This window comes from Lathyrus oleraceus, chromosome 6, assembly GCF_024323335.1.
Source record: "Lathyrus oleraceus cultivar Zhongwan6 chromosome 6, CAAS_Psat_ZW6_1.0, whole genome shotgun sequence".
NCBI lineage: Eukaryota > Viridiplantae > Streptophyta > Magnoliopsida > Fabales > Fabaceae > Lathyrus > Lathyrus oleraceus.
The window spans coordinates 56,948,046-56,968,812 of NC_066584.1; the positions used below are offsets into that span (position 1 = coordinate 56,948,046).

At 31.7% G+C, this 20,767-nt stretch overlaps 1 protein-coding gene across 1 annotated transcript; it reads right to left on the reverse strand.

Annotated features, from left to right (window-relative positions):
* Positions 1 to 13,551: 13,551 nt before the first annotated feature.
* On the reverse strand, positions 13,552 to 14,620 carry LOC127093993 (protein MAIN-LIKE 2). Its single transcript, XM_051032876.1, has 3 exons — positions 14,561 to 14,620; positions 13,765 to 14,474; positions 13,552 to 13,693 (listed from the first exon to the last, which is right to left on the reverse strand). The coding sequence occupies exons 1-3, from the start codon at positions 14,618 to 14,620 to the stop codon at positions 13,552 to 13,554; spliced, it is 912 nt and encodes a 303-aa protein (XP_050888833.1).
* Between the last annotated feature and the right edge of the window lie 6,147 nt (positions 14,621 to 20,767).

Consider the following 20,767-nt stretch of genomic DNA (forward strand, 5'->3'; position numbering starts at 1 on the left):
TGCCTGGCCACCAAAATATTCTCTTAAGATCTTGATATATATTTGTAGCCTCCGGATGAATATTCAAACCACTCATATGGCGTTCTTCAAAAATTATCTTCTTAAGTCCTAATATATCTGGCACACAAATCCTTTTTAAAATCCACCTCTCTTCCTTGACTTATCAATTCCAACTGATACAATAAATATAAATCTAACTTCTAATTTTCTTTAATCTCTTCCAATACATTGTTAGTTACCTTCAACATACCCAATTTCACATTTTTCGGTGTTATCTCACACACCAAGCATATAACTCTAAACTACTCGATTAAATCCATTTCCTTGACCATCCAAAGAAGATATATGAAATGACTTCCTACACAAAGGACTTATGACTACATTAGCTATACCTAGATGATAACTCAACTGGAAATCATAATCCTTTAAAAATTCTAGCCAACTTCCATGTCTCATGTTCAGTTCCTTCTGATCGAATAGATACTTTAAACTCTTATGATCACTAAAATATTTGAATCTTAGTCCATAAAGATAGTTACTCCAAATCATAAGCACAAAAAATATTTTCACTAATTCTAGATAATGGGTAAGGTAATTCTTTACATGAGTCTTAAGTTGTCTATAAGCATAAGCTAAAACTTGACCTTTCTGCATAAGCACTCCACCTAGAACCAACTTAGATGCATTACAATATACCACAAAATATTCTCTCATACTTGGCAAAATTAAGATTGGCGCTAACTTTAATCTCTTCTTAAGATCTTGAAAACTCTTTTCACACTGAGCATCCCACATAAAAGCTTTTCCCTTCCGGGTTAAGTTGGTTAAAGGCAATGTTAACATTGAGAAACCTTCTATGAATCTTCTATAATAATCGGATAATCCTAGAAAGCTTCTGATATCGGTTATCGACTTATGTGGTTCCCATTCCACTACGACTTCTACCTTAGATGGATCCATTGATATTCCACCATTAGAAATTACATGTCCTACGAAACTAACTTTTTTCTACCAAAACTCGCACTTTGATAACTTGCATATAACTTCTTTTGTTTCAAGGTTTGCAATAATATTCTCAAATACTCTGTATGCTCTCCTTCCAACTTAGAATATACCAAAATATCATTTATAAACACTATGACAAACTGATCCAAATATGGATTGAAAATCCTATTCATATACTTCATGAACACTCATGGCCCATTGGTCACACCGAAAGGCATGAATGAATACTCATAATGACCATAACGAGTCATGAAAGATGTTATAGGAATATCTTCTAACTTTACTCAAATCTAGTGGTAACTTTATTTAAGATGTATCTTACTAAACATGAAATCTCCCATTAATTTATCCATAAGATCATCAATTCTAGGAAGATGATACCTATTCTTAATAGTAACCTTATTCAACAGTCAATAATCCATGCACAACCTCATGGTTTCATCTTTCTACTTAACCAACAACAAAGACGCATCCTAAGGTGATACACTAGGTCTTACAAATTTCTTCTACAATAGCTGTAATATCTTCTTCTTAAGCTCACTAAATTGTGATACAGATATCTTCTAGAAATATTTCTCAAAAAACTCTTTCTAGAAATTCTTTAAGGTAATGACAGTACATGATGTTTCCAATCTCTGGCAAGCATTATCCCACAAGTACCCAACCTCTTCAACTAGCATATGAGTTAATAATGATACCTTCTTTCCATCCATGCATATAATTTTCTCAATCTCTTGGATCCGAATCTGATCATCTTCCAAATCATAACTTCCCTTAAATGTAGGCGGGTTATTCTTCTAAAATTTTCCCAGCCCACGGAATTCATCAGCTCCTGCATTCTGAGCACCCTAAAGAAGCTTGAGTAGCTTAAGCCATAACATTAGCCATTGTCTCCAAGCCATCATCTATCACAATCATTTCTTCAATCATCCATTTCTTCCCGCACCAACCAGACCTAAGACTCTAAACTCGTTGTAAACTGTAAAGATAATAGCGCCAATAGGAATACAGTACTAACAATGTTACCACACATGACCTACACAATGGGCATAGTAGACTCATAACACACAAGGCCTGATGGACATACCCGCTCTAATACTAACTATGTGACACCCTAAGTCCCCATAAAAAATTTATAATATAACATACATTGCGAAATAAGTGGTTATATAATTAGAAGGGTATGACATTAACATAAATAACATAAAACTTCCTCATAAATAAGTGCTTTTATAAAAACATAACATCAAACATAATAATTCCAAAATATGAATCCCAACCCCGATGTCACAATACTAGAGCCTTATTACAATTTAAACTAACTAGTTGACTTAATAGTTCAGCAAAACATAAGCATAAAGGAAAACTAATAAAGTGGTATTCGGCACCATCTTCCTTAGCCAAGTTTGATGGATGCAATGATCCAGACGAGCATGTTGCCTCCACCAATACACAAAATGGACATTGTAGGAGCACCCGACTCCATAAAATGCAAGCTGCTATCTAGCACTTCCAGGGATGCCGCATTTAGATGGTATATGAGTTTACAATGTGCCTCCATTAACAGTTATCAGGAACTAGTAAAGAAGTTGTTGCACTAGTTCTCCGACAGTTGACATAGGAAGATGTCCACGGCCGGTTTATTTAACATACGCCCGGGTCCAATAGAATCACTTAGGAAATATATCGCCCATTTTAATGAAGCCACCATTGAGGTCGTCCCACCAAACTAAGAATTTTTTTGGGGGAAGTTCCAAAATGGATTTAAGGAGGGACACCTAGAAGCCAGTGTTGTCGTTGGCAGAAGTGGTCACCAGAGATGAATGCTACATAAAGGGCGAGGAAAACAACCACGTGTAACATTATATGTGCAGGTACTTGATAACATAATACATCAAAAAATAATTATAAAAAAAATTGAAAGGAGGCACGAAAGGAAAGAAGATCAGAGGCAAGAGATTCAAACTAGTACAAGACACGAAAGACATCATTTTTCATAGGATCCTTATCATAAAATTTCATGTAGTTGAGCATCTAACGCAACTCGTTGCTCCCAAATAGTTTCTTCTCATTTCACCATACTTTCCTCCCATTCCACAAACTCCTTTGCAGTACACTAATCAACAATAGATGCAATCGCCGCCTCGAGCTCACTCAAATAGACATCATCCTCCATCTTCGTAAGCTATCTCTTGAGGTCTTTCATCTGCCTTGCTAATTTAGTTAGATATCCATGAAGATGTTCTTCTTCGGAAAGGAGGGACACCTGCTTCAGATGACCCTACATCTCTAGAGAATCTTTCTCAATGTCAACCTTATTTAGCCGACAAGATTATAACTAGTCCTCAATGATTTAACCTCTCGGGATAAAACAAAAGGTGCCAAAAACTCTTCGGGACCGACAACTAATTGATTAAGGAGTGGTATTGTCCTTATCATGCAGGTGGCTATCTTTTTTACCAGATCATACCTTCCAGAAGAGGAGAGTTGACTAACGAAGGTGTAATCCCCAACAGACACAAAATTATTCATCTCCCCTATTTATGGAAGGAAAGGACCAGCCAACATGGAAGGTAGGCGAAGAGAAGCATTTCCTTCCTTTTTAGCAGGATCAACTACATAAGCAACCTTCAATCACCTCGACCTCTTTACACGGTCTTTGTAACACCCTAAACCTTGACTCTTAATATAAAAGAAATTTTTCACAATTTAGGTTGTTACTAATAACACAACATGCAACTTCATGAATATTTTTCAAAATCTCACAGTGGAACTCAAAATATCTCATAACATCAAATAAATATTTATTAGAAAATACTCAAAGAAAAATAAACTTCAAACGTCAACTCAAACAAATACTAAGCCTCGTTCCCGATGTTACAGATTAGAGCATATAACCCACTAAAAATCAATAAATATAAATAAAAAAAATAAAGACAAACTCCAAGGCCATCTTCCAACTCACAAGCAATTACTCCTACTCAGTATCTATACAACAATTGCACAAAGCCAAAAAAAATAAATAAGAAATGGATGAAAATACACCTTACAAATGTTAATTGTGAAAATTAACAGCAGGATGGTAAACAATAACAAACATAAGCATATACTATTCACACAAAGTACAATCACAATTCAAATTATAATGCAAATATTAATGCCACCAATTTTTTCATCAATATGAATGTGGTGTCGGGTTTTTGGGGTCAGAGGTTTGTTACTGATTGCTCATGTTTTCAGTTCCTCTTGAACCGTGTCCCTCTCTGAACATGAGACCGCAATGGTTCCTCTCTGAACCTGGCCATCATTGTACTGAAGTCCTACCTAACTTCAAAATATATGCATGCATGATCATGTATAAAAAATGAGCATGCAACTTAATCAATCATCACAAATCATCATTAAAATTCATCATCAAAAATTGGCATCAACAATCCTAATCAAAATCATCATAAAAAATCCTCATCAAAATATGGTACCACTCTTGAACCAAAAGATTGTCATTCACAGGCTTCACTGTAATCCCACTAGATTACTAATCTTAAAAATATAATTATTTTATATCTCAAAATAGAGTAAAATTATGTTATTACTCAACCGCTCTAAACTCATTAAAATTACTCAAAAAAACCTCGAAATTTTATTATATTATCAATAACTCAAAGAGTTCTCAAAAAGCTTTAAAAAGGCTCAAACACATCTCTCAACTCTAAAAATGACTCTAGAGTATCCAAAAATATTCCAATATGTTCAAAAGTGCTCTAAGGATAACTATTCACAAGAGATTACTCTAATGGACTCTAAGGGCTAGAAGTTTAACCCAATTTACTCAAAAGTGACCATAAGGTTACCAAAAGGACATTGACGTAAAAATTGCTCAAAAACCACCGAAAAACTCCTCGAACTCGAAAACGGCGAAAAACGCCATGAACCCGCTCGGACCCGTCGTCGGGCCAGAACTGTCGCTGACCACCGCTGATATTACAATCAACAACAAATGATATTACAATCAACGCCAATGGTATTACGGTGACCATAAAGAATTTATCATAAATCCCATATGGTCACCAACAGGGTTTCACCTAAACCCTATTTGGCCAAACATAATAATACAAAGAAACTAAGTTATTTATCGATCAATGTCAATAAGGTTTTGCTCAAACCTTATTTGGCCAAAAATATTATAAAAAGAAAACTAAGCATAAACTTTGACGCTGATGGGAGGGTAGTGACCCTTCACCACCCTGGTTGCCTATAATCATCTATCAATAAAGAAATTCCTTCCTCATCTTCGATTCGTGGAATCTCTTAAGCTTTTGGCTATGGTTTCTCATTCATATAGTTCCTTAGAGTTCTTGCCTCTTTCTCTGTTTTCCACTTTTACATATCAGACTAAATCCCAATCTCTCACTTTTTCTATTTAAATAACCTAAAAAAGTTTTGTTAATTCTCAACTCTCCCTTAACTCACAATTCATGTATTTCTATTATTTTAATTAAATAAAAATTTCAAATAAATAAATATTTAACCAAAATCCTCAAAAATGTGAGTTATTCTCAATAATTCTATTTTCTCCAATTATTACTAAACAATTTAAATTATCTAATTATCTTTTAATAATTTAAATAAATTATATTTTATTCCTACGCTCTTAAACTCTATGATCTCGATAATTATTAAACTACCAAAATACCTTTAAAACTCTCAAAATCCCACAATAGCACAAATAACACACATAAACACTCTAATAATTAAATAAAATATTAATTTAAAAATTGGGGTGTTACAATCTTGGTCGGGGGCAACCGAACCGATCATGTCATGCTTCTTCTTAGACTGATCCTCCAAAGAAGTCAGAATAAACTAAGGAACCCTAGGTTCTAGGATAATAACGGTCGCAACAACAAGACCTTTCTTTAACCTATCTGAAAAGGGAAGAAAGATCAACGGATGAGAACTAAATATAAGTCCATGTATCCACAAAGAAAAAAGGAACAAAATGAATTCAAACACTTCTTTTTGTCCTTCCATAGAACTAGCTTTCGACACTTCCATACATGGTATCATCTCATCATAAAACGAGAGAAAAATTTATTTCATATCCAAATCAACCTCGTTGAGAGCTTCGTAAGGGACCTAGTAATATTTAACACATTTAGAGAAATGGTCTGGGGACCAAAATCGTTGCCTACGGTCCATGCATTCAACTTGCCCGACAGAAGTTGGAGAAACAACACATAATTCCTCGTGAGCAAGAGCAGAAATGGGCTTAGCCAGGAAGTAATTATTCTTGAAATACTTCCAGCTATCGATGTAGACCTTGAAGATCCAATTCTCGACACGACGGAGAGAAACAAACCCATTACCAGTGGTATCCTTTGAGGCAGGATTTACCTCAAAAAGATGGAAAAAGAGGTATCGGGAAGCTGGACTCATTTTTTCATGGTATTCATACCAATACTAGAATACCTTAAGAAAACCTTAAGCATAGGAATGAAGTTGCGAAGGGGGTAATGTATTGATGATCCAGAACCTCCTTCTCAAAAGAGGTTAGTGGAAGTCGAACACATAACTTCTAGAAAATGCAGAAGTAAGAAGGGATAAAGCACCCTTGAAATTTGTGGCATGTCCTTTTCTCAACTTGAATTGGAAAAATACCCCAATCGGATGAAACCCATATTTTAAAAGGACCACATAGTGTTTCTTCCCCTTGAACGAAATTAAATTTATAGGCTAAATACTCTGGTTCGACCAAAGAGTAATATTTTGCCGCTATCGATGCCATCAAACTGGTTAGGTAAGCAAAGATCTAAGTTCACAAAACTGAATAGATTAATATGATGAGAGTGGACAAATAGGTTGCAACAATGAAATAGAGGAAAACTATAGAACAACACCTAACTTTTATAATAAGGGATATTACAAGGATTGGCGGTTCAAATCAAATAGCATGAGAAAATCTGAGGATAATCAATATGTTGTCCCATCAATCCAAACGAGGGTAAAAGACACTTAAGTACCATAGATAGGGTAATCGTTCCTTAACCTGCATGCTTAGGGTGACGTGTTGGCAAAGAGAACCAAAACGAATCAATGACAAGAAAGCATTAGATGCGTTTGTCCCACATTACTCTTGTGACAGACTCTAAACGTTTCAATTCTGGAACAACAAAGATGAATCCTCGGAAAGCTGTCTGCATTCACTAAAGACTCTTGGTATCCAAGGTGTTCGGTAAGTCTTTGGGATAACTATTTTGCACCAACCAAATATCCTAAAATAGCAAATCCATATTGATTCACTTTACTCAATTCAAGCCCAAGGTATAAATACTTTTTCCCGTTAGTTTCATGGACAGTCTCTGATCTCCACTTTTAATATAGTTATCATGAATCTTGAACTGACTTGGACATTGTAGTGCTAAACATACATGTTCACTCCGCGTTATCGTAAAGAAGATCAACATCACCATTCAAGATCATTCGTTCTTCATATTCACTTATTTCTAGTTTTAGAACGGAACACTAATATTCAATTTTTATTTCTATAAAATCTTTATTTGAACATCAAATTAATCGAGATTTTTTATCAAATCCCACAAAATATTTTCATTAAAAAATCATAACTGAATAGAACATTTAAAAATAAGAAAACTCATTTAATGCTCTATGTATAAAATAAACAAATAAATATAAAGAATAGTAAAAATTTGACAAATATCTGCCGCCCTCATTATGTTGGTTGAGTTTCCATAAAACCGCTATAAAATTCGAACGCACGAAAGGCTGAATCTCCCATCCCTTCCAACAACCCAGTTAACACGCCTTAACTTTCCAACTCTATTACTTTCTCTATTTTTTTATTTTATTTTTTGTATTTAATAAGCATATACAGTAATTGATTTTATTTTCTTTCAAATCCTTATTAGAATTTATGTTATAGAAATAAATTATTTTTATGACATTTAAGAAAATAGTAACAACCATATTACTACAATTACTAACGAAATATCTAGTGTTATTTGACTATCATTAATTTCCAGACAACCTTAAATTACAGAGGTGAAATCCAACCTATCAAATCAGATTTTCATTGTTTGCCAGAAGAGCATAGACCGAATCTCTTCAAAATATGACCACAACTTGCTTGCTTAATGTGCTTGACTCATTTATGCTCTTGACAATATTAATTTTTGAACTTATAGTTTATTATAATTTATATATTTTAAAAATATATATTTTGTAATGGTATTTCTCACAGGTAAGGATAATTTTAAGTTAATTTAAACAATTTAGATTATACTATAACTGGTATGATAAAAGTATACTAAAAAAAAGAGCGGTCGAGTTTTGACTGATTCGGTCAAAACTTTGGATGATCATATCAGAAACTAAAAATTAAAATATTTTTTATTTTATTAAGATTACAAAAAAATTATTTTAAATTTCATAAATATTTTTTTATAACAATTTTTTTAATTATATAATCAAATTAAGAATGACAAAATAGATCGTCCATTTTATCACGCGTTAAGTTAGTCAAAAACAAAAAGATACGGATAAATCTATCAAATGAAGTTAGACATAAAAATTTAATCTGTTTCACAAAATGATAAGTTGACGGACGACGAGTTTGTCTGTCTATACTTTTAATAAATTTTTTAAAAAAATTAAAAAAATTATTTGTATATTTTAATTAAAAAATATCAAACCAATAATTAAAAAATATAAAATAGCAGTTAAAAGTCTAAAATCATCGATAAATTTCATATAAAATAAAATTATTAACAAGAATTCTAAAATTATAGTTTAAATATTACCCCTCAATTAATCAAAATAAATATTTTAAGTATTTGATAATTCCGGTAAATTTTGACTTAATGTTAAGAGCATAATACCAATAATAACATGCAATTAAGCAAGAATAAAAAAGGGCAAATCTTCAAGCAGCGATTGGAACAATGGAAACGGATCCTCCTCTCCTTGGAGCAATACCAGCTCTTCTATTCAATTCGTAAATAGATTTTAAAAATAAGTTCTAATATATTAAGAAGACAAATGAATATTTAAAAACACTTCTATTTTTATGTAAGACATTGAAAAATATACTACTGACTCTTTTTTTTTGAAATTTTTATCTAAATAACTAATTTTTTTAAATAAATATCCAAATAAAAAAATAATTCATTTTTTCATCTATTTCAAATATAATTCACTTTCAAATAAAAAATATTTTAACATAAAATAGACGTCAATCTAATTGATGTATGTGTACAACACACATAAAAGAGATGTCAATTCAATTGGCGACAGTATACAAACATATATGAGAGAGTACATTCTCTCTTCTACGTGTTTATACACAGTCGTCAATTGGATTGATGTCTCATCTTATGAGTTGTAGACATACGCTAATTAAATTGATATCTCATTTATTTTGATGTTTAAAAGTGGATTACTTTAAGAAATAGGTGAAAAATTGAGTTATTTTAAGTATTTATTTGAAAAAATTGATTATTTAGATTAATTTTTTAAATTTTTTGCTGACTTGATATTTTTTCCTTTAAATAAAATAAATAAACTGATATATCTTATTTGTTCATTAATATTATTGGTATAAAAAAATTATTTTATGTATGTTTTATTATAAAAAATTTAAAATCTACTTTCATGTGACTATGAACACCTACGTGCATGTGTCAATTTCATTGACACCTATGTGCATTTTCTATATACATGCATCAATTGGTCTGACACTAATATGTATTCATTTTTATTTTGTTTGCTATATGCATGCGTTATTGGTCTTACATTTATGTACAATTTTGAGAATATGCGTCAATTGATCTGACGCATGTTTTTTGTTGCGATTTTTTTATTTGAAATATTAGTAATTTGATATATAGTTGGGAAAGATGGTTATTTTAAAATTTAAGTTGAAAAATATAATTATTTAAAAAAAAAAATCTCATTTGTATGTGAAAAATCATTTTTAAAAATTTAATTTTAATGCATGAAACTGATTTTTACTTGAAAAACGGTTTGAAAAATATAATTTTTAATTTTTAAAACTAGAATTTTAGATAAAAACCCGTTTTAAATTGAAAATAAGTTATAAATTTTGAAATCTATTATGAAATTTATCATCCCTTGTAAAATTTGGTTATAAATATAATATGTTTTATATTCGGTTTTATAATAACAAAAATCATTTATAATATAAGAAAATAATATGTTACGGAAATATCATGTATGCCTTTCCCTCTAATTTTTACAGATCTCTAAAATTGGGGCAAATTTGGTCCAAAATTTTCATTTTTGAACCAAACTAACAAATTGAATCGATTTGGTTTCTATTTCTTCTACTTTCTTTCACTTTGGCAATCATTATACCTGATTTTTTTTTTCTCTTATGTGTCATCACATCACTATTGTACTTGAATAGGATTTCTCTTTCATTACAATGATTGTTTCTCTCTCTCATATTCAATAGGGTTTTCGAAACCCTTTGTCTCCCTCCATTTCTTGCCTCTACATTTCTTCTTCCCCAAAGGATTTCTTCATTCTCCAACATGATTTCTTCCTTCCTCTCTATTAACAGGTATGACCTTTACTTTTCATTTTTCCTTTCCACAAATCAGTCCAATTTTCACTAGGGTTTTATGTTAGGCTCACTCTATTGATTTGAGTATTCTTTGCGGTTCTTTCTAATGGATAAGACAATGATGACTATGGTATTTCCGGCAGTGTGCAGTTTCGCGGTGGTAGATTTGTGGTGGCGGCAACAAGTTTTCGATCGCAAGTGTTGTGGTGGTTGGATTCGAAATGGTTATTCTATGACTTTTTCACAGGTTGATGAAGAAGCAAATTGGTTGTCTTCTCTACAAAAGCATTTATGTTTTACGCGTTTACATGTTTTTAAGTTTTTAAGTTTTATACCCTAATATGTCTTGCTGACTTTGATCACATTCTTTACCCCTCATATTTGGAGAAACAATACTGACATAATAGAGTTATAATTAGATATAAGAATTTCCTATCTACTGTACGACATCAACGTTAATTATTTTAGTAGTAGTAATCATAATTTTTAATTAATTATTATTGATTTCTCATAATTTCAGGATTTGAAGTCAACGTTATTGAAGAATAACTTTTCTCTGAAGATGTTGATCTTGCTGCTCAAATTAAGCACAAAAATAATACTCTTCATTTCAAAGTTGAGAGTGAATCCAGTGTATGTACTCTCTTAATTTTTTTTAAGTAGATTTTAAATTATGTTATATTTTTCTACTTTGTTGTCAATAACATATCAACACAATGATAGCTCATATAAAAAAGAAGAAAAGAAAGCTTCATTTTTAATTTAATTTATTGGGTAGTCTGATTTTGGAAAGTTAATCTATTTTTTATTGGTTAAAAGGTTATATTAGTGTGATGATGATTGCGTTCTCAAGATTGCGTGGTTGCGAAAATGGCAAAGTTAGTCGAAGAGGCTCAGAACAGTAAAACAAACACACAGAAATTGATCGACAAATTTGCCATGTTTTTTACACTTGGTTAGTAAAAAAATTATGTATTTGTTTTAAACATTCTAACCATTTTCATATAATCTAATTTATGTTGTTTATGATTTTCATAGTTCTCTTTGTGGTTTTAAAGCTACAAAAAAAATTGTCAATGTTTTTTTGTCTGGAATCGTTTTAGTGGTTTCTGCAGTTCAATGTTTTGTTTGTTTTGCGGTTTAATCACTTTTGATATTTTTTGGTTTAATGGGATTTTTTTCTAATGGTTCAATTTGATTATTGATACAAGAAGTCATAAGATGTGGTATGAAATGTTTGATCGTAAGAATTCCCAAAACTATTGATAATGATATTCATGTGACTCATTTTTCTTACACATTATAGTTTCCATTTCATATGATTTGAATCTGTTTATTATTAACTGTTTCCATCACTAATTGGTAAATTTTCGTATACTTCTCTTTCTTGATCAATAGATTATCGATAAGTCCTTCATTTTTGACACTATTATTAAAGAGGCTTAACGTGTTATAAATGCATCACATGTTGAAGCTGAAAGTGTTGAAAATAGTGTTGCTATCGTCAAGTTGATGGGTCAAGACAGTGGTAAGTTTCCTACATATTTATAACACCTTCATTAATCAGCGTGATATATAACGGCTATAACAATGTTATCCCGTAGTAGAATTTGAATAAAATATTATTTTTTGTTATTTGCTATTGACTACATTGATTCAACATGCAGAATTTATTACGATGTAAACTACTTTTGCAAGTAGAGATGTCAGTTGTACCATTATGGTGAAGCGTGCAATTGCGATGGAACAAGCAACTGATGCCTTGATCGATCCGATAAAAGAGCACGAATGTTGGATAGATTCTCCTGTATGGGAGTAAAAGATAGGAAACATGCACTGCCTTACCATCTTTTTAACCTATATATCCCATTATACCACTCTTTGAAAAATATATACCAAAATACTATATTTTGAGAAATCTTCAACACACAACCGCCAATCCATTGGGCGATTGAGTGTAAAAAATTGATGGACCGCCCATTCATTTGGAGGCTGTGTTGAAAACGTAATTTTTTTCTTCCAAAACCAACATTATATATAATATATTAATATTTAATATTATTACATTATTAATTAAATTATTATTGATTTTGTATTAATGATTTTGATTTTTCAGTAATCAACATTATTATTAAAATTAATTATTATTAATGATTTTGTAAAATTAATTATTATTAATAAATTTTGTAGATAAAATAATTGTTTAATTTATAACAAATATGATATATGTTACAATTAATATTGATTTAATATAAATTTCTATTATTAATAAATATTATACATAATAATTTTTTTTAGTAAAATAAAATATTATTAATAAGTTGGGTAGATAAAATGTTTGTTTAAATTAAAATAAATATAATATAATTTATAATTAATTTTGATTTAGTATAAGTTTCTATTATTAATAAATATTGTATAAACTTATATAAACTTATAAGAAATATTAATTTAGTAAAATTATAAGAAATATTAATTTAGTAAAATTATTTCTTATAAATTAAAGTTGTAGGTAATAAATATTTATTTATAAATATATAAATAAGTAAATTGCATATAAATTAGAAAAAACGATAAAAATAAATACAAGGAATTTTTTATTTATTGATATAATAACAAGAAAATTACAATGAACCCCACTTAACCATGATTTTGACCGGGACGTAGTAAGCGGTGACCAGTTCCACATGAAGGAGCAAAACCTAATCGAGTAGACCTTCTTTGTGGAACTCGGTTCTCACCCTGATCAACATTCGAAGGCCCCGCCTCATTTGTTGGATTTATGAAGTCCTCGAGAGCGTCGTCAGATATGAAGTCTGTCGCACTGCCATAGCTTAATTTGGTTCCCTCGTAATTCCAGTTTGGTTGGGCATATGGGGGTCGTCGTCTTCAAGCCCAAGATAGGGTCTCCATACAAACTGTTACATAAATTGGAATGATTAGTATCAGGAATGTGTTGAAGATAAAAAGTAGTAGTTGAGATTGTTATATAGTACATCAGTCGGTTCGAAATGATCGAAGAACGCCCGGTAACCAGGAGCACAATGATGGGGGGTCTTTTCATAATTCATGCCATATGCAGACCACCTAAAAAAATAGTCATTAGAGATGAGGCAAGAAAAAGAAACTTTTAAAAAAATAAAAGCATTTAAACTTACTTGGTTGCATATGGAAATTGGAAAGGGTTGGGATTTATTGGTGCCAGTGTTGGCATTCTGGACCACCCCCAAGCCTGAAGTAGTACTCCACAGCCAGCAAAATTATTCACATTTTTTTTAGCACACCTACACAAATTTCGGTATAGATGTGCCAAAGTTGCAGCCCCCCAACTGTACCTACATATTTTATCTAAGTTCTCTAATAATGGTAGAAATTGAATATGTACAGTATTACCGTTAGTATCTGCAAACAACAAGCTACCAAAAAGCAATAAAATATACATTCTAGTTTTTCTAAGTTTGTCTTCGATGCTGGAATTCTGGTTTAATTCAAGAGCGTCGTAGTTTTCCTTAAGCCATGTCATCTTAATGCTTTGGCCTTTTCTATCCGAGTCTGTCAACTCTACCCCTAATAGTTCTTGAGCCTTAGAGTAGGCCACATTAGTCTGCCCTACTACCGCCAAGCCATCAACACGTAATCCTAATAACATATGGACATCCTCCAGAGTGATAGTGCATTCACCGGTTGGGAGATGGAACGTGTGTGTTTCGGGTCTCCACCTCTCGCATAAGGCAAGAATAAATTTTCTATCAACACCGTAGGATGTTATGTTAATAACATGACCAAATCCTGCTTGTAATAAGTATGGTCGGATCATTTTGTCGGGGGTGATGTGCACATGCGAACGTGTTCGGAAAGATTTTTCTTCCTACAAATAAAATTAGAGAAGTTATAGAAAACGTTACAAACACCATGAAGTAAACTACCGAAACGTTAAGAAAAAATAAAACTTACGTAACAAGCAATGTTAGTTGGTGTCCCTCTATGGTCTTCTCCATATGTGAGCAAAGCCATTTTATCAAAGAAAGTTTAAAAAGCAAGGATGATGTTACAAAGAAAAATGAAGTTTTGATTGAGAAAGATGGTGAGTGTGTTGGTAAGATATGAATGTGATAGGAAATGTGTGTATTTATAAGATATGAATGTGATAAATAATATTGGTAGAATTAATAATATTGGAAGAAAATAATATTGATAAATTAAATGTTGGAATAAATATTGGAGGATAAGTTAAAAGGATAAAGGGTGAATAGTTAGAAGTGTAAGAGAATATGGTAAGAGTAAGAGAATATTGTAAGAGTAAGAGAATATGGTAAGAGTAAGGGAATCCGCGTGGGAATAATGGGCTGAAAGGCTGAAGGAATAACTTGTACAGGGCCGCCCTTTCATTGGGCGGCTGCCTTTAAGAAGGTACAAGGCTGCCCTTTCAATGGGCGGCTATGTTGTTGAATGGGAAGGGATGTCAATTGATTGGGCGGCTCCCTTACAGTTTGAAATGACCATTGCTCCATGCGCAACAAGCATTAGTTGACCAAAAATTTAATTGTTAGTATAAATTGGCATATGGGTGTAGTAATTTATCGTTAATATATATATATATATATATATATATATATATATATATATATATATATATATATATATATATATATATATATATATATATATATATATATGCTTGGCACAAAGATCTGTCACTAACGTCTTACACTTTTTATATTTAATTAAATAAATACATATATTTGGATAAATATCAAAATAATATTTTTAATTTAAGTTACATAATAATATATTAAATTGTGAAAATACATTTATACACTATCAATACTATATTAAATTATAAATCTTATTTTACATTACTAATAAATTGATATAGTAAATAATATCATATGCATAACTAATAAATTGATATAGTAAATAATATCATTTGTATATTACATTATAAATTTTATCATCATTATCAAATTATAATACAATACTAATTTATATATTTTTAAATAATTTACAAATAATAGTTTACATTATTTAAATAAACAAATACATTTGAACATAATATTTCTACATTATCATCTTTATATAATATAATTACTATATTAATTTTCAATTTTTAATTTAGGTAACATCATAATATATTAAACTTCTAAATTAAAAATTTTAATTTCCATAACTAATTAATTGATATCTTTAATAATATTATTTATATATTAAGTTATAATTTTTATCATTAATGATTTATTTTCTATTTTAAAAATATAAATAATAAATATATATAATTAATGATTTATTACGCTGTATTTATGGAATGAAATAAATTTCCATTTCCTACACAGCCGCGCCTTTCATTGGGCGGTCCTTCTTTAAATTTTTCAATATACACACAGCCGCCCTTTCATTGGGCGATCCCTTATCACTTTTCAACAGAGTTGTCCTTTCATTGGACGGCTCTTATAGGATTCCAAAAAAATTTTTTTGAACGAATGGTAGTTTGGGAAATAGGGAGTGAATGGATGATAGATTGGAATATATTTCTTTAAAACATGGTATTACTGTAAAAAATTCGTAAAAGATACAGCTCAATGTTCAGATTAGCCAATGAGATTCCGGCACGTGTAACATTTGGTTGATCCTCTATGATGATTACTTTATGCAGTTTATGTTACTGTATTATTTTCAACATAGCTAACTTTTTGGTTACAATTAATGTTCTAAATTCTTTTATTTAGGACTTTGCGTATTCCAAAATATACAAAGTGAGAATCTAAGCTTTTCCTCTTCTTTTGCATCAAATATGTCAGAGATTTGAAGCTGGAAATACCATAAAGGTTTGTTAAATGCATACTACCTTTTAATGAGTTTCTTAGATTACAGATAATAGACTAACAACTACATTCATTGCTTATCGTAGAAGGTTGAAAAAGTTCTGTTCTTGTGGATATTTTTCAAATCCTATATGAATATGGTACGAAGGAAAACAAATTTCAATAAAATGGGTTTTCAAGTTATGGAGCATAATTTTTTTAGAACAATTCACAAATATGTCATACATACTGAATCTTACATTTATATGGTATTTACAAATCTTATAAATTTTTATACTTATTATAATTGATAATATTATACTTATTATAATTTTACTAAATAATATTATTGTTATAAACGGGAATTATTGATTCAAATAATTTTATAAATATTATTAAATTAAAAAAAATAATATTTTATATACTCAAAAAATATATATTATTGATTTAAATATTTTTATACACGATAACAATTTTACGATTAATTCGAATATTTTTATAAATAATATTAAAAATATAAATTTTTATGCGGGAAACAATACATTGTAGATTCAAATATTTTTATGTACAAAAAAAATATTGTTATAAATGAGAATAACTTTACTATTGATCTAAATTATGAATAATAGAAATTTATCAACAATTTTTTAAAAATATATGAAAAAGATTAATTGAGTTTATTAAATAAGATTGAGTAGATATTTTAAAATTGTATTATCTTTTATAACATGATTGACTTATTTGTAAAAAAAACCAAAACGACTGATTTATCTAATATAACTTTTAATATTTTTATTTTTAATTATATTATTCATAATATTATTGTTTATATTTCATCTTCTACACGTATTACTATTTCAATTTAAATTTACTATTATTCTTACCTTTTTTTTTCAACTTCCTATCTTTATTGCAGTCTGCAAACAAATGTGCGTTCAAAACATATCTCACCAAAAAATATATCTCGTGTATACGCACGGGTTTGTTACTAGTTTGTATAAATTGATTATGATACTCTAATTGTGATAAATACTGATACTAGTAAGCTGATTATACATTGATTATGTGAATAACTCAACCATGAGCATCCTTAAATTTTGTATTGGATAGTTGGAGAGACTTCTTCCGACATCCTGACTGATTCAATGTTGTGTCGCTAAATTACTTAAACATTTCACTCTTTTAAGTCTCGTGCTTGAATGACTTTGTATCAATATTCTGAGAATAATTCAAAGCGACATAGATGAATTCATGTTGTCTGTATTTAATGATTAGAACAGTCACAATCCTAAAACTTTTAAAAGTGACAAAAACTACTATGTCCACACTTTTTAGTTCGGCCAAAAAAACATGGCAATAAACAAGGATATGCTAAACCGACGACACAACTCCATCAATTTTGGAACCCCTACTTACAGTTAGGAGTGGTAAAACGGGTCACGACCTGTCAGGCCGTCCCCCGCACCCACAAAAAAACAGCATGTTGAGTTGGGATTTTATGCCCACATACCCGTTTAGTCTGAAGCTAGCGCAAATATACTCGAAAGTAACGCGCGCTCGAACATACAACAGAGTCGCCATCAAACTTTATTTATTCCCGAAGCAAAGGGAAAACATCGATAAACCCCAGGGGGAAGAGATATGTTGGGTAAGGAAGTCGGTTATGCAAGGGGAAGGTATTAGCACCCCTAACATACATGGTATTTCATGGGAATCATTTTGATTGTTCTAGATCGAATAGGTGTTATGTATAAAGATTACTCGCAAAAGAAAGAGGGAAAAAGAATGGAATAAATAAAGTGCTCGGTGAGGATTGGGACCCTCATGCCTACGTATCTTCATAATGCAATGAAGAATTCAGAGCTCCGTAGTTCAAAGAACTAGTGGTGGGAGATGAAAAGAAGTGTGACCAAGGTATGGTCTGAACCAAAGGATAATATGATTTCAACCCCAACAATGGGATGAAATTTGAACCCAAGAGTAAAACTGGTATGAACCAACAAGTGAGGGGCCTAAGGCATGGTGTCACTGTATTGGAATAACCGGAAAAGAAAGGATTGCCTGTATACGGCTGCAAAGTAAGTAAGGAGATGTTCGTCTAAGCAACGAGAGGACTAACAAGACAAACAAATCGGCTCTTGGTTCACAAAGAGTTACAAGATGGAGCCCAAAAAGATAGTGTAGTTGGCTCAAAGAATAGGGTATATCACATGAAGTGAATGAATGTAGAATATGAATGGATCATGGAGATGAACATAAAAATGCCCTAAGACAGGAGGAATAAATAAGTATGCTCACGGAGGATTCGAACCCTCGTGCCTATGTATTCTCATCGTACAATGAGAAAATCAGAGTATAGTACCCCAAAATTTTCCCCCCATTTTTGCTTTTTTGCCTAACCTCATTCATGTTTATTAACACACATCATTCATTCATGATTAACACTTGCTAACAAGCCTCGTAGATTCAATGCTTGGTTGATAAAATAAGGGCTTTGCTGGAAGGTCATGGTATTGCACACTTTATGGGTTGAGACCCTAATTCCTGGTTTTGCTCATATGGGATATTGTGTCTGATCTTCTGTATACTTTACTTAACTTCTAGACCCTAATGGTGGCTCCTAACCCTAATCTCATGTGATCTTTCATTCAGTGCATGTTTCACTCAACCTCCTGTGCTTGGTCCATTCATTTTGTCTCCTTGGTTGTGGTTCCATCATTGGTGCTTGAGCCTATTAGTCATAACCCAAGTCCTTGGTCTCATGACTTCCATCTGCCTCCATTCATTCATCCGGTCATTGTTATGCCACTATTGCTTGGTCCATAGGTCTTGCTAAGGTTCATATTTCTTTCTTTCATGAGTCAGTTGTGGATATTGGGTTTGAGTTTATGCAAGCCATTTCAAATTAGTTCATACAGATCATGTCTATCCATACCTAATTTCAAATCATGATCATAGAAGCCCAAAATTCAATCCATTTCAAGTGACATATTCATGTATTAAGTCAATTCATTTTCATTCAATTGGCCAATTCCATTCATTTTCATCCATAAAATATTCATTACATACAAAAAAATGCAAAAAAATGTATAATACATTTCAAAACTCATTTTTGGAAGTTTTAGCTCTGTGAGTCGACTCATGACTCGAAGCAAAACCTTCCGGTCCGAACATGTCGAGTCACAGGTCGACCCAATCCTGGAAACTTGAATGAATCAACTCATCCACTCCTTATGTCGAATCATTTCCCATTTTCATGTGAACCATGTTGCCACAGGTCCAAACAGGTCGAGCCATAGGTCGACTCAACCCTGGAATAAACTCTGTTTGAGTTGACTCATCCCCTGTTTGAGTCGACTCATCGATTGTTTTACATAATTTTTGCAAATGGATCAAGTCAGGTTTAATATTTGGGCAAGATGCAAACCATAAACCTCATGGGGCCTAGTTACACTGCTATGAGAGTTGGACTTGTAGGTTGAACATGAACCCTTGTCATCGAAGATAGCCAAGGCTTGCAAGTGTGCCAAACTGAAGTCCATAAGTGTGCCCACAGGTGCAATCACAAGTCAATCATACAAAACAAATGCACACCTGCATGAACACCAGAAAACCATGAGCATAACAGCCATGAAGCAATGTTGTCGAATCATACCTGCATCCTGCACCAGCTCAACAAAACACCAGTCTGCTGCCATTTGGTATAATGCCTAAGCCCTGCAAGCAAGGGAAACTTGTCATGGAAGTGGGAACAAGATCCAACCTATGAACCAAAATAATGAACAAGGTTAAACTCAGAAGCACCACATAGTTCGCATGCCCTGCATAAACATAACCAAAATCATAGTTTGCACAACATAACCACACATTTGTTAACCTACAGTTGCAAGTCATGATTAAGTATACCGGTTACATCTTGCACCTAAGCCAATTAACTGTCATTCAAGTTTAACCTTCAATGGTCTGTCATAAGCAATCACTTGAACACATTCCACTAAATTAACCAACCAACTGTCATAACAACTTTCAAGGCCATAACAAACTAACTCAGTGAGTAACTCACTGAGTTCAAACCAACTAACTCCAAACCTAATTTCCAAGCCTACTCTAATCCAAACCTAATTCATATTTAATCATGATCATGATCATCATTTGAGGATCTCTCTTTTTTGCAACCATCACTCTCAAGCTCCTAAATTCTCTCTGAATCCTCTCCCTCTCACACTCAAAGCTTAATTTCTAAACTCCATTGAAGCTTCACATTGAAGCTTCAAGAAGAGAGAGCTCAACCTCATCACACTACATAATTTTGGAAGAAGAAGAATTGGAAGACAAGCAAATCACAAGAAGATAAAGGCAATAC

Excerpts from the sequence above, each read along its gene's own strand:
- LOC127093993 (XM_051032876.1), bottom strand. The coding sequence starts at position 14,620 with ATGGCTTTGCTCACATATGGAGAAGACCATAGAGGGACACCAACTAAC. Across the intron at positions 14,475-14,560 it reads CAACTAACATTGCTTGTTAC|GAAGAAAAATCTTTCCGAAC; the intron begins GTAAGTTTTATT and ends TTTTATTTGTAG. Across the intron at positions 13,694-13,764 it reads CAATTTCCATATGCAACCAA|GTGGTCTGCATATGGCATGA; the intron begins GTAAGTTTAAAT and ends CTATTTTTTTAG.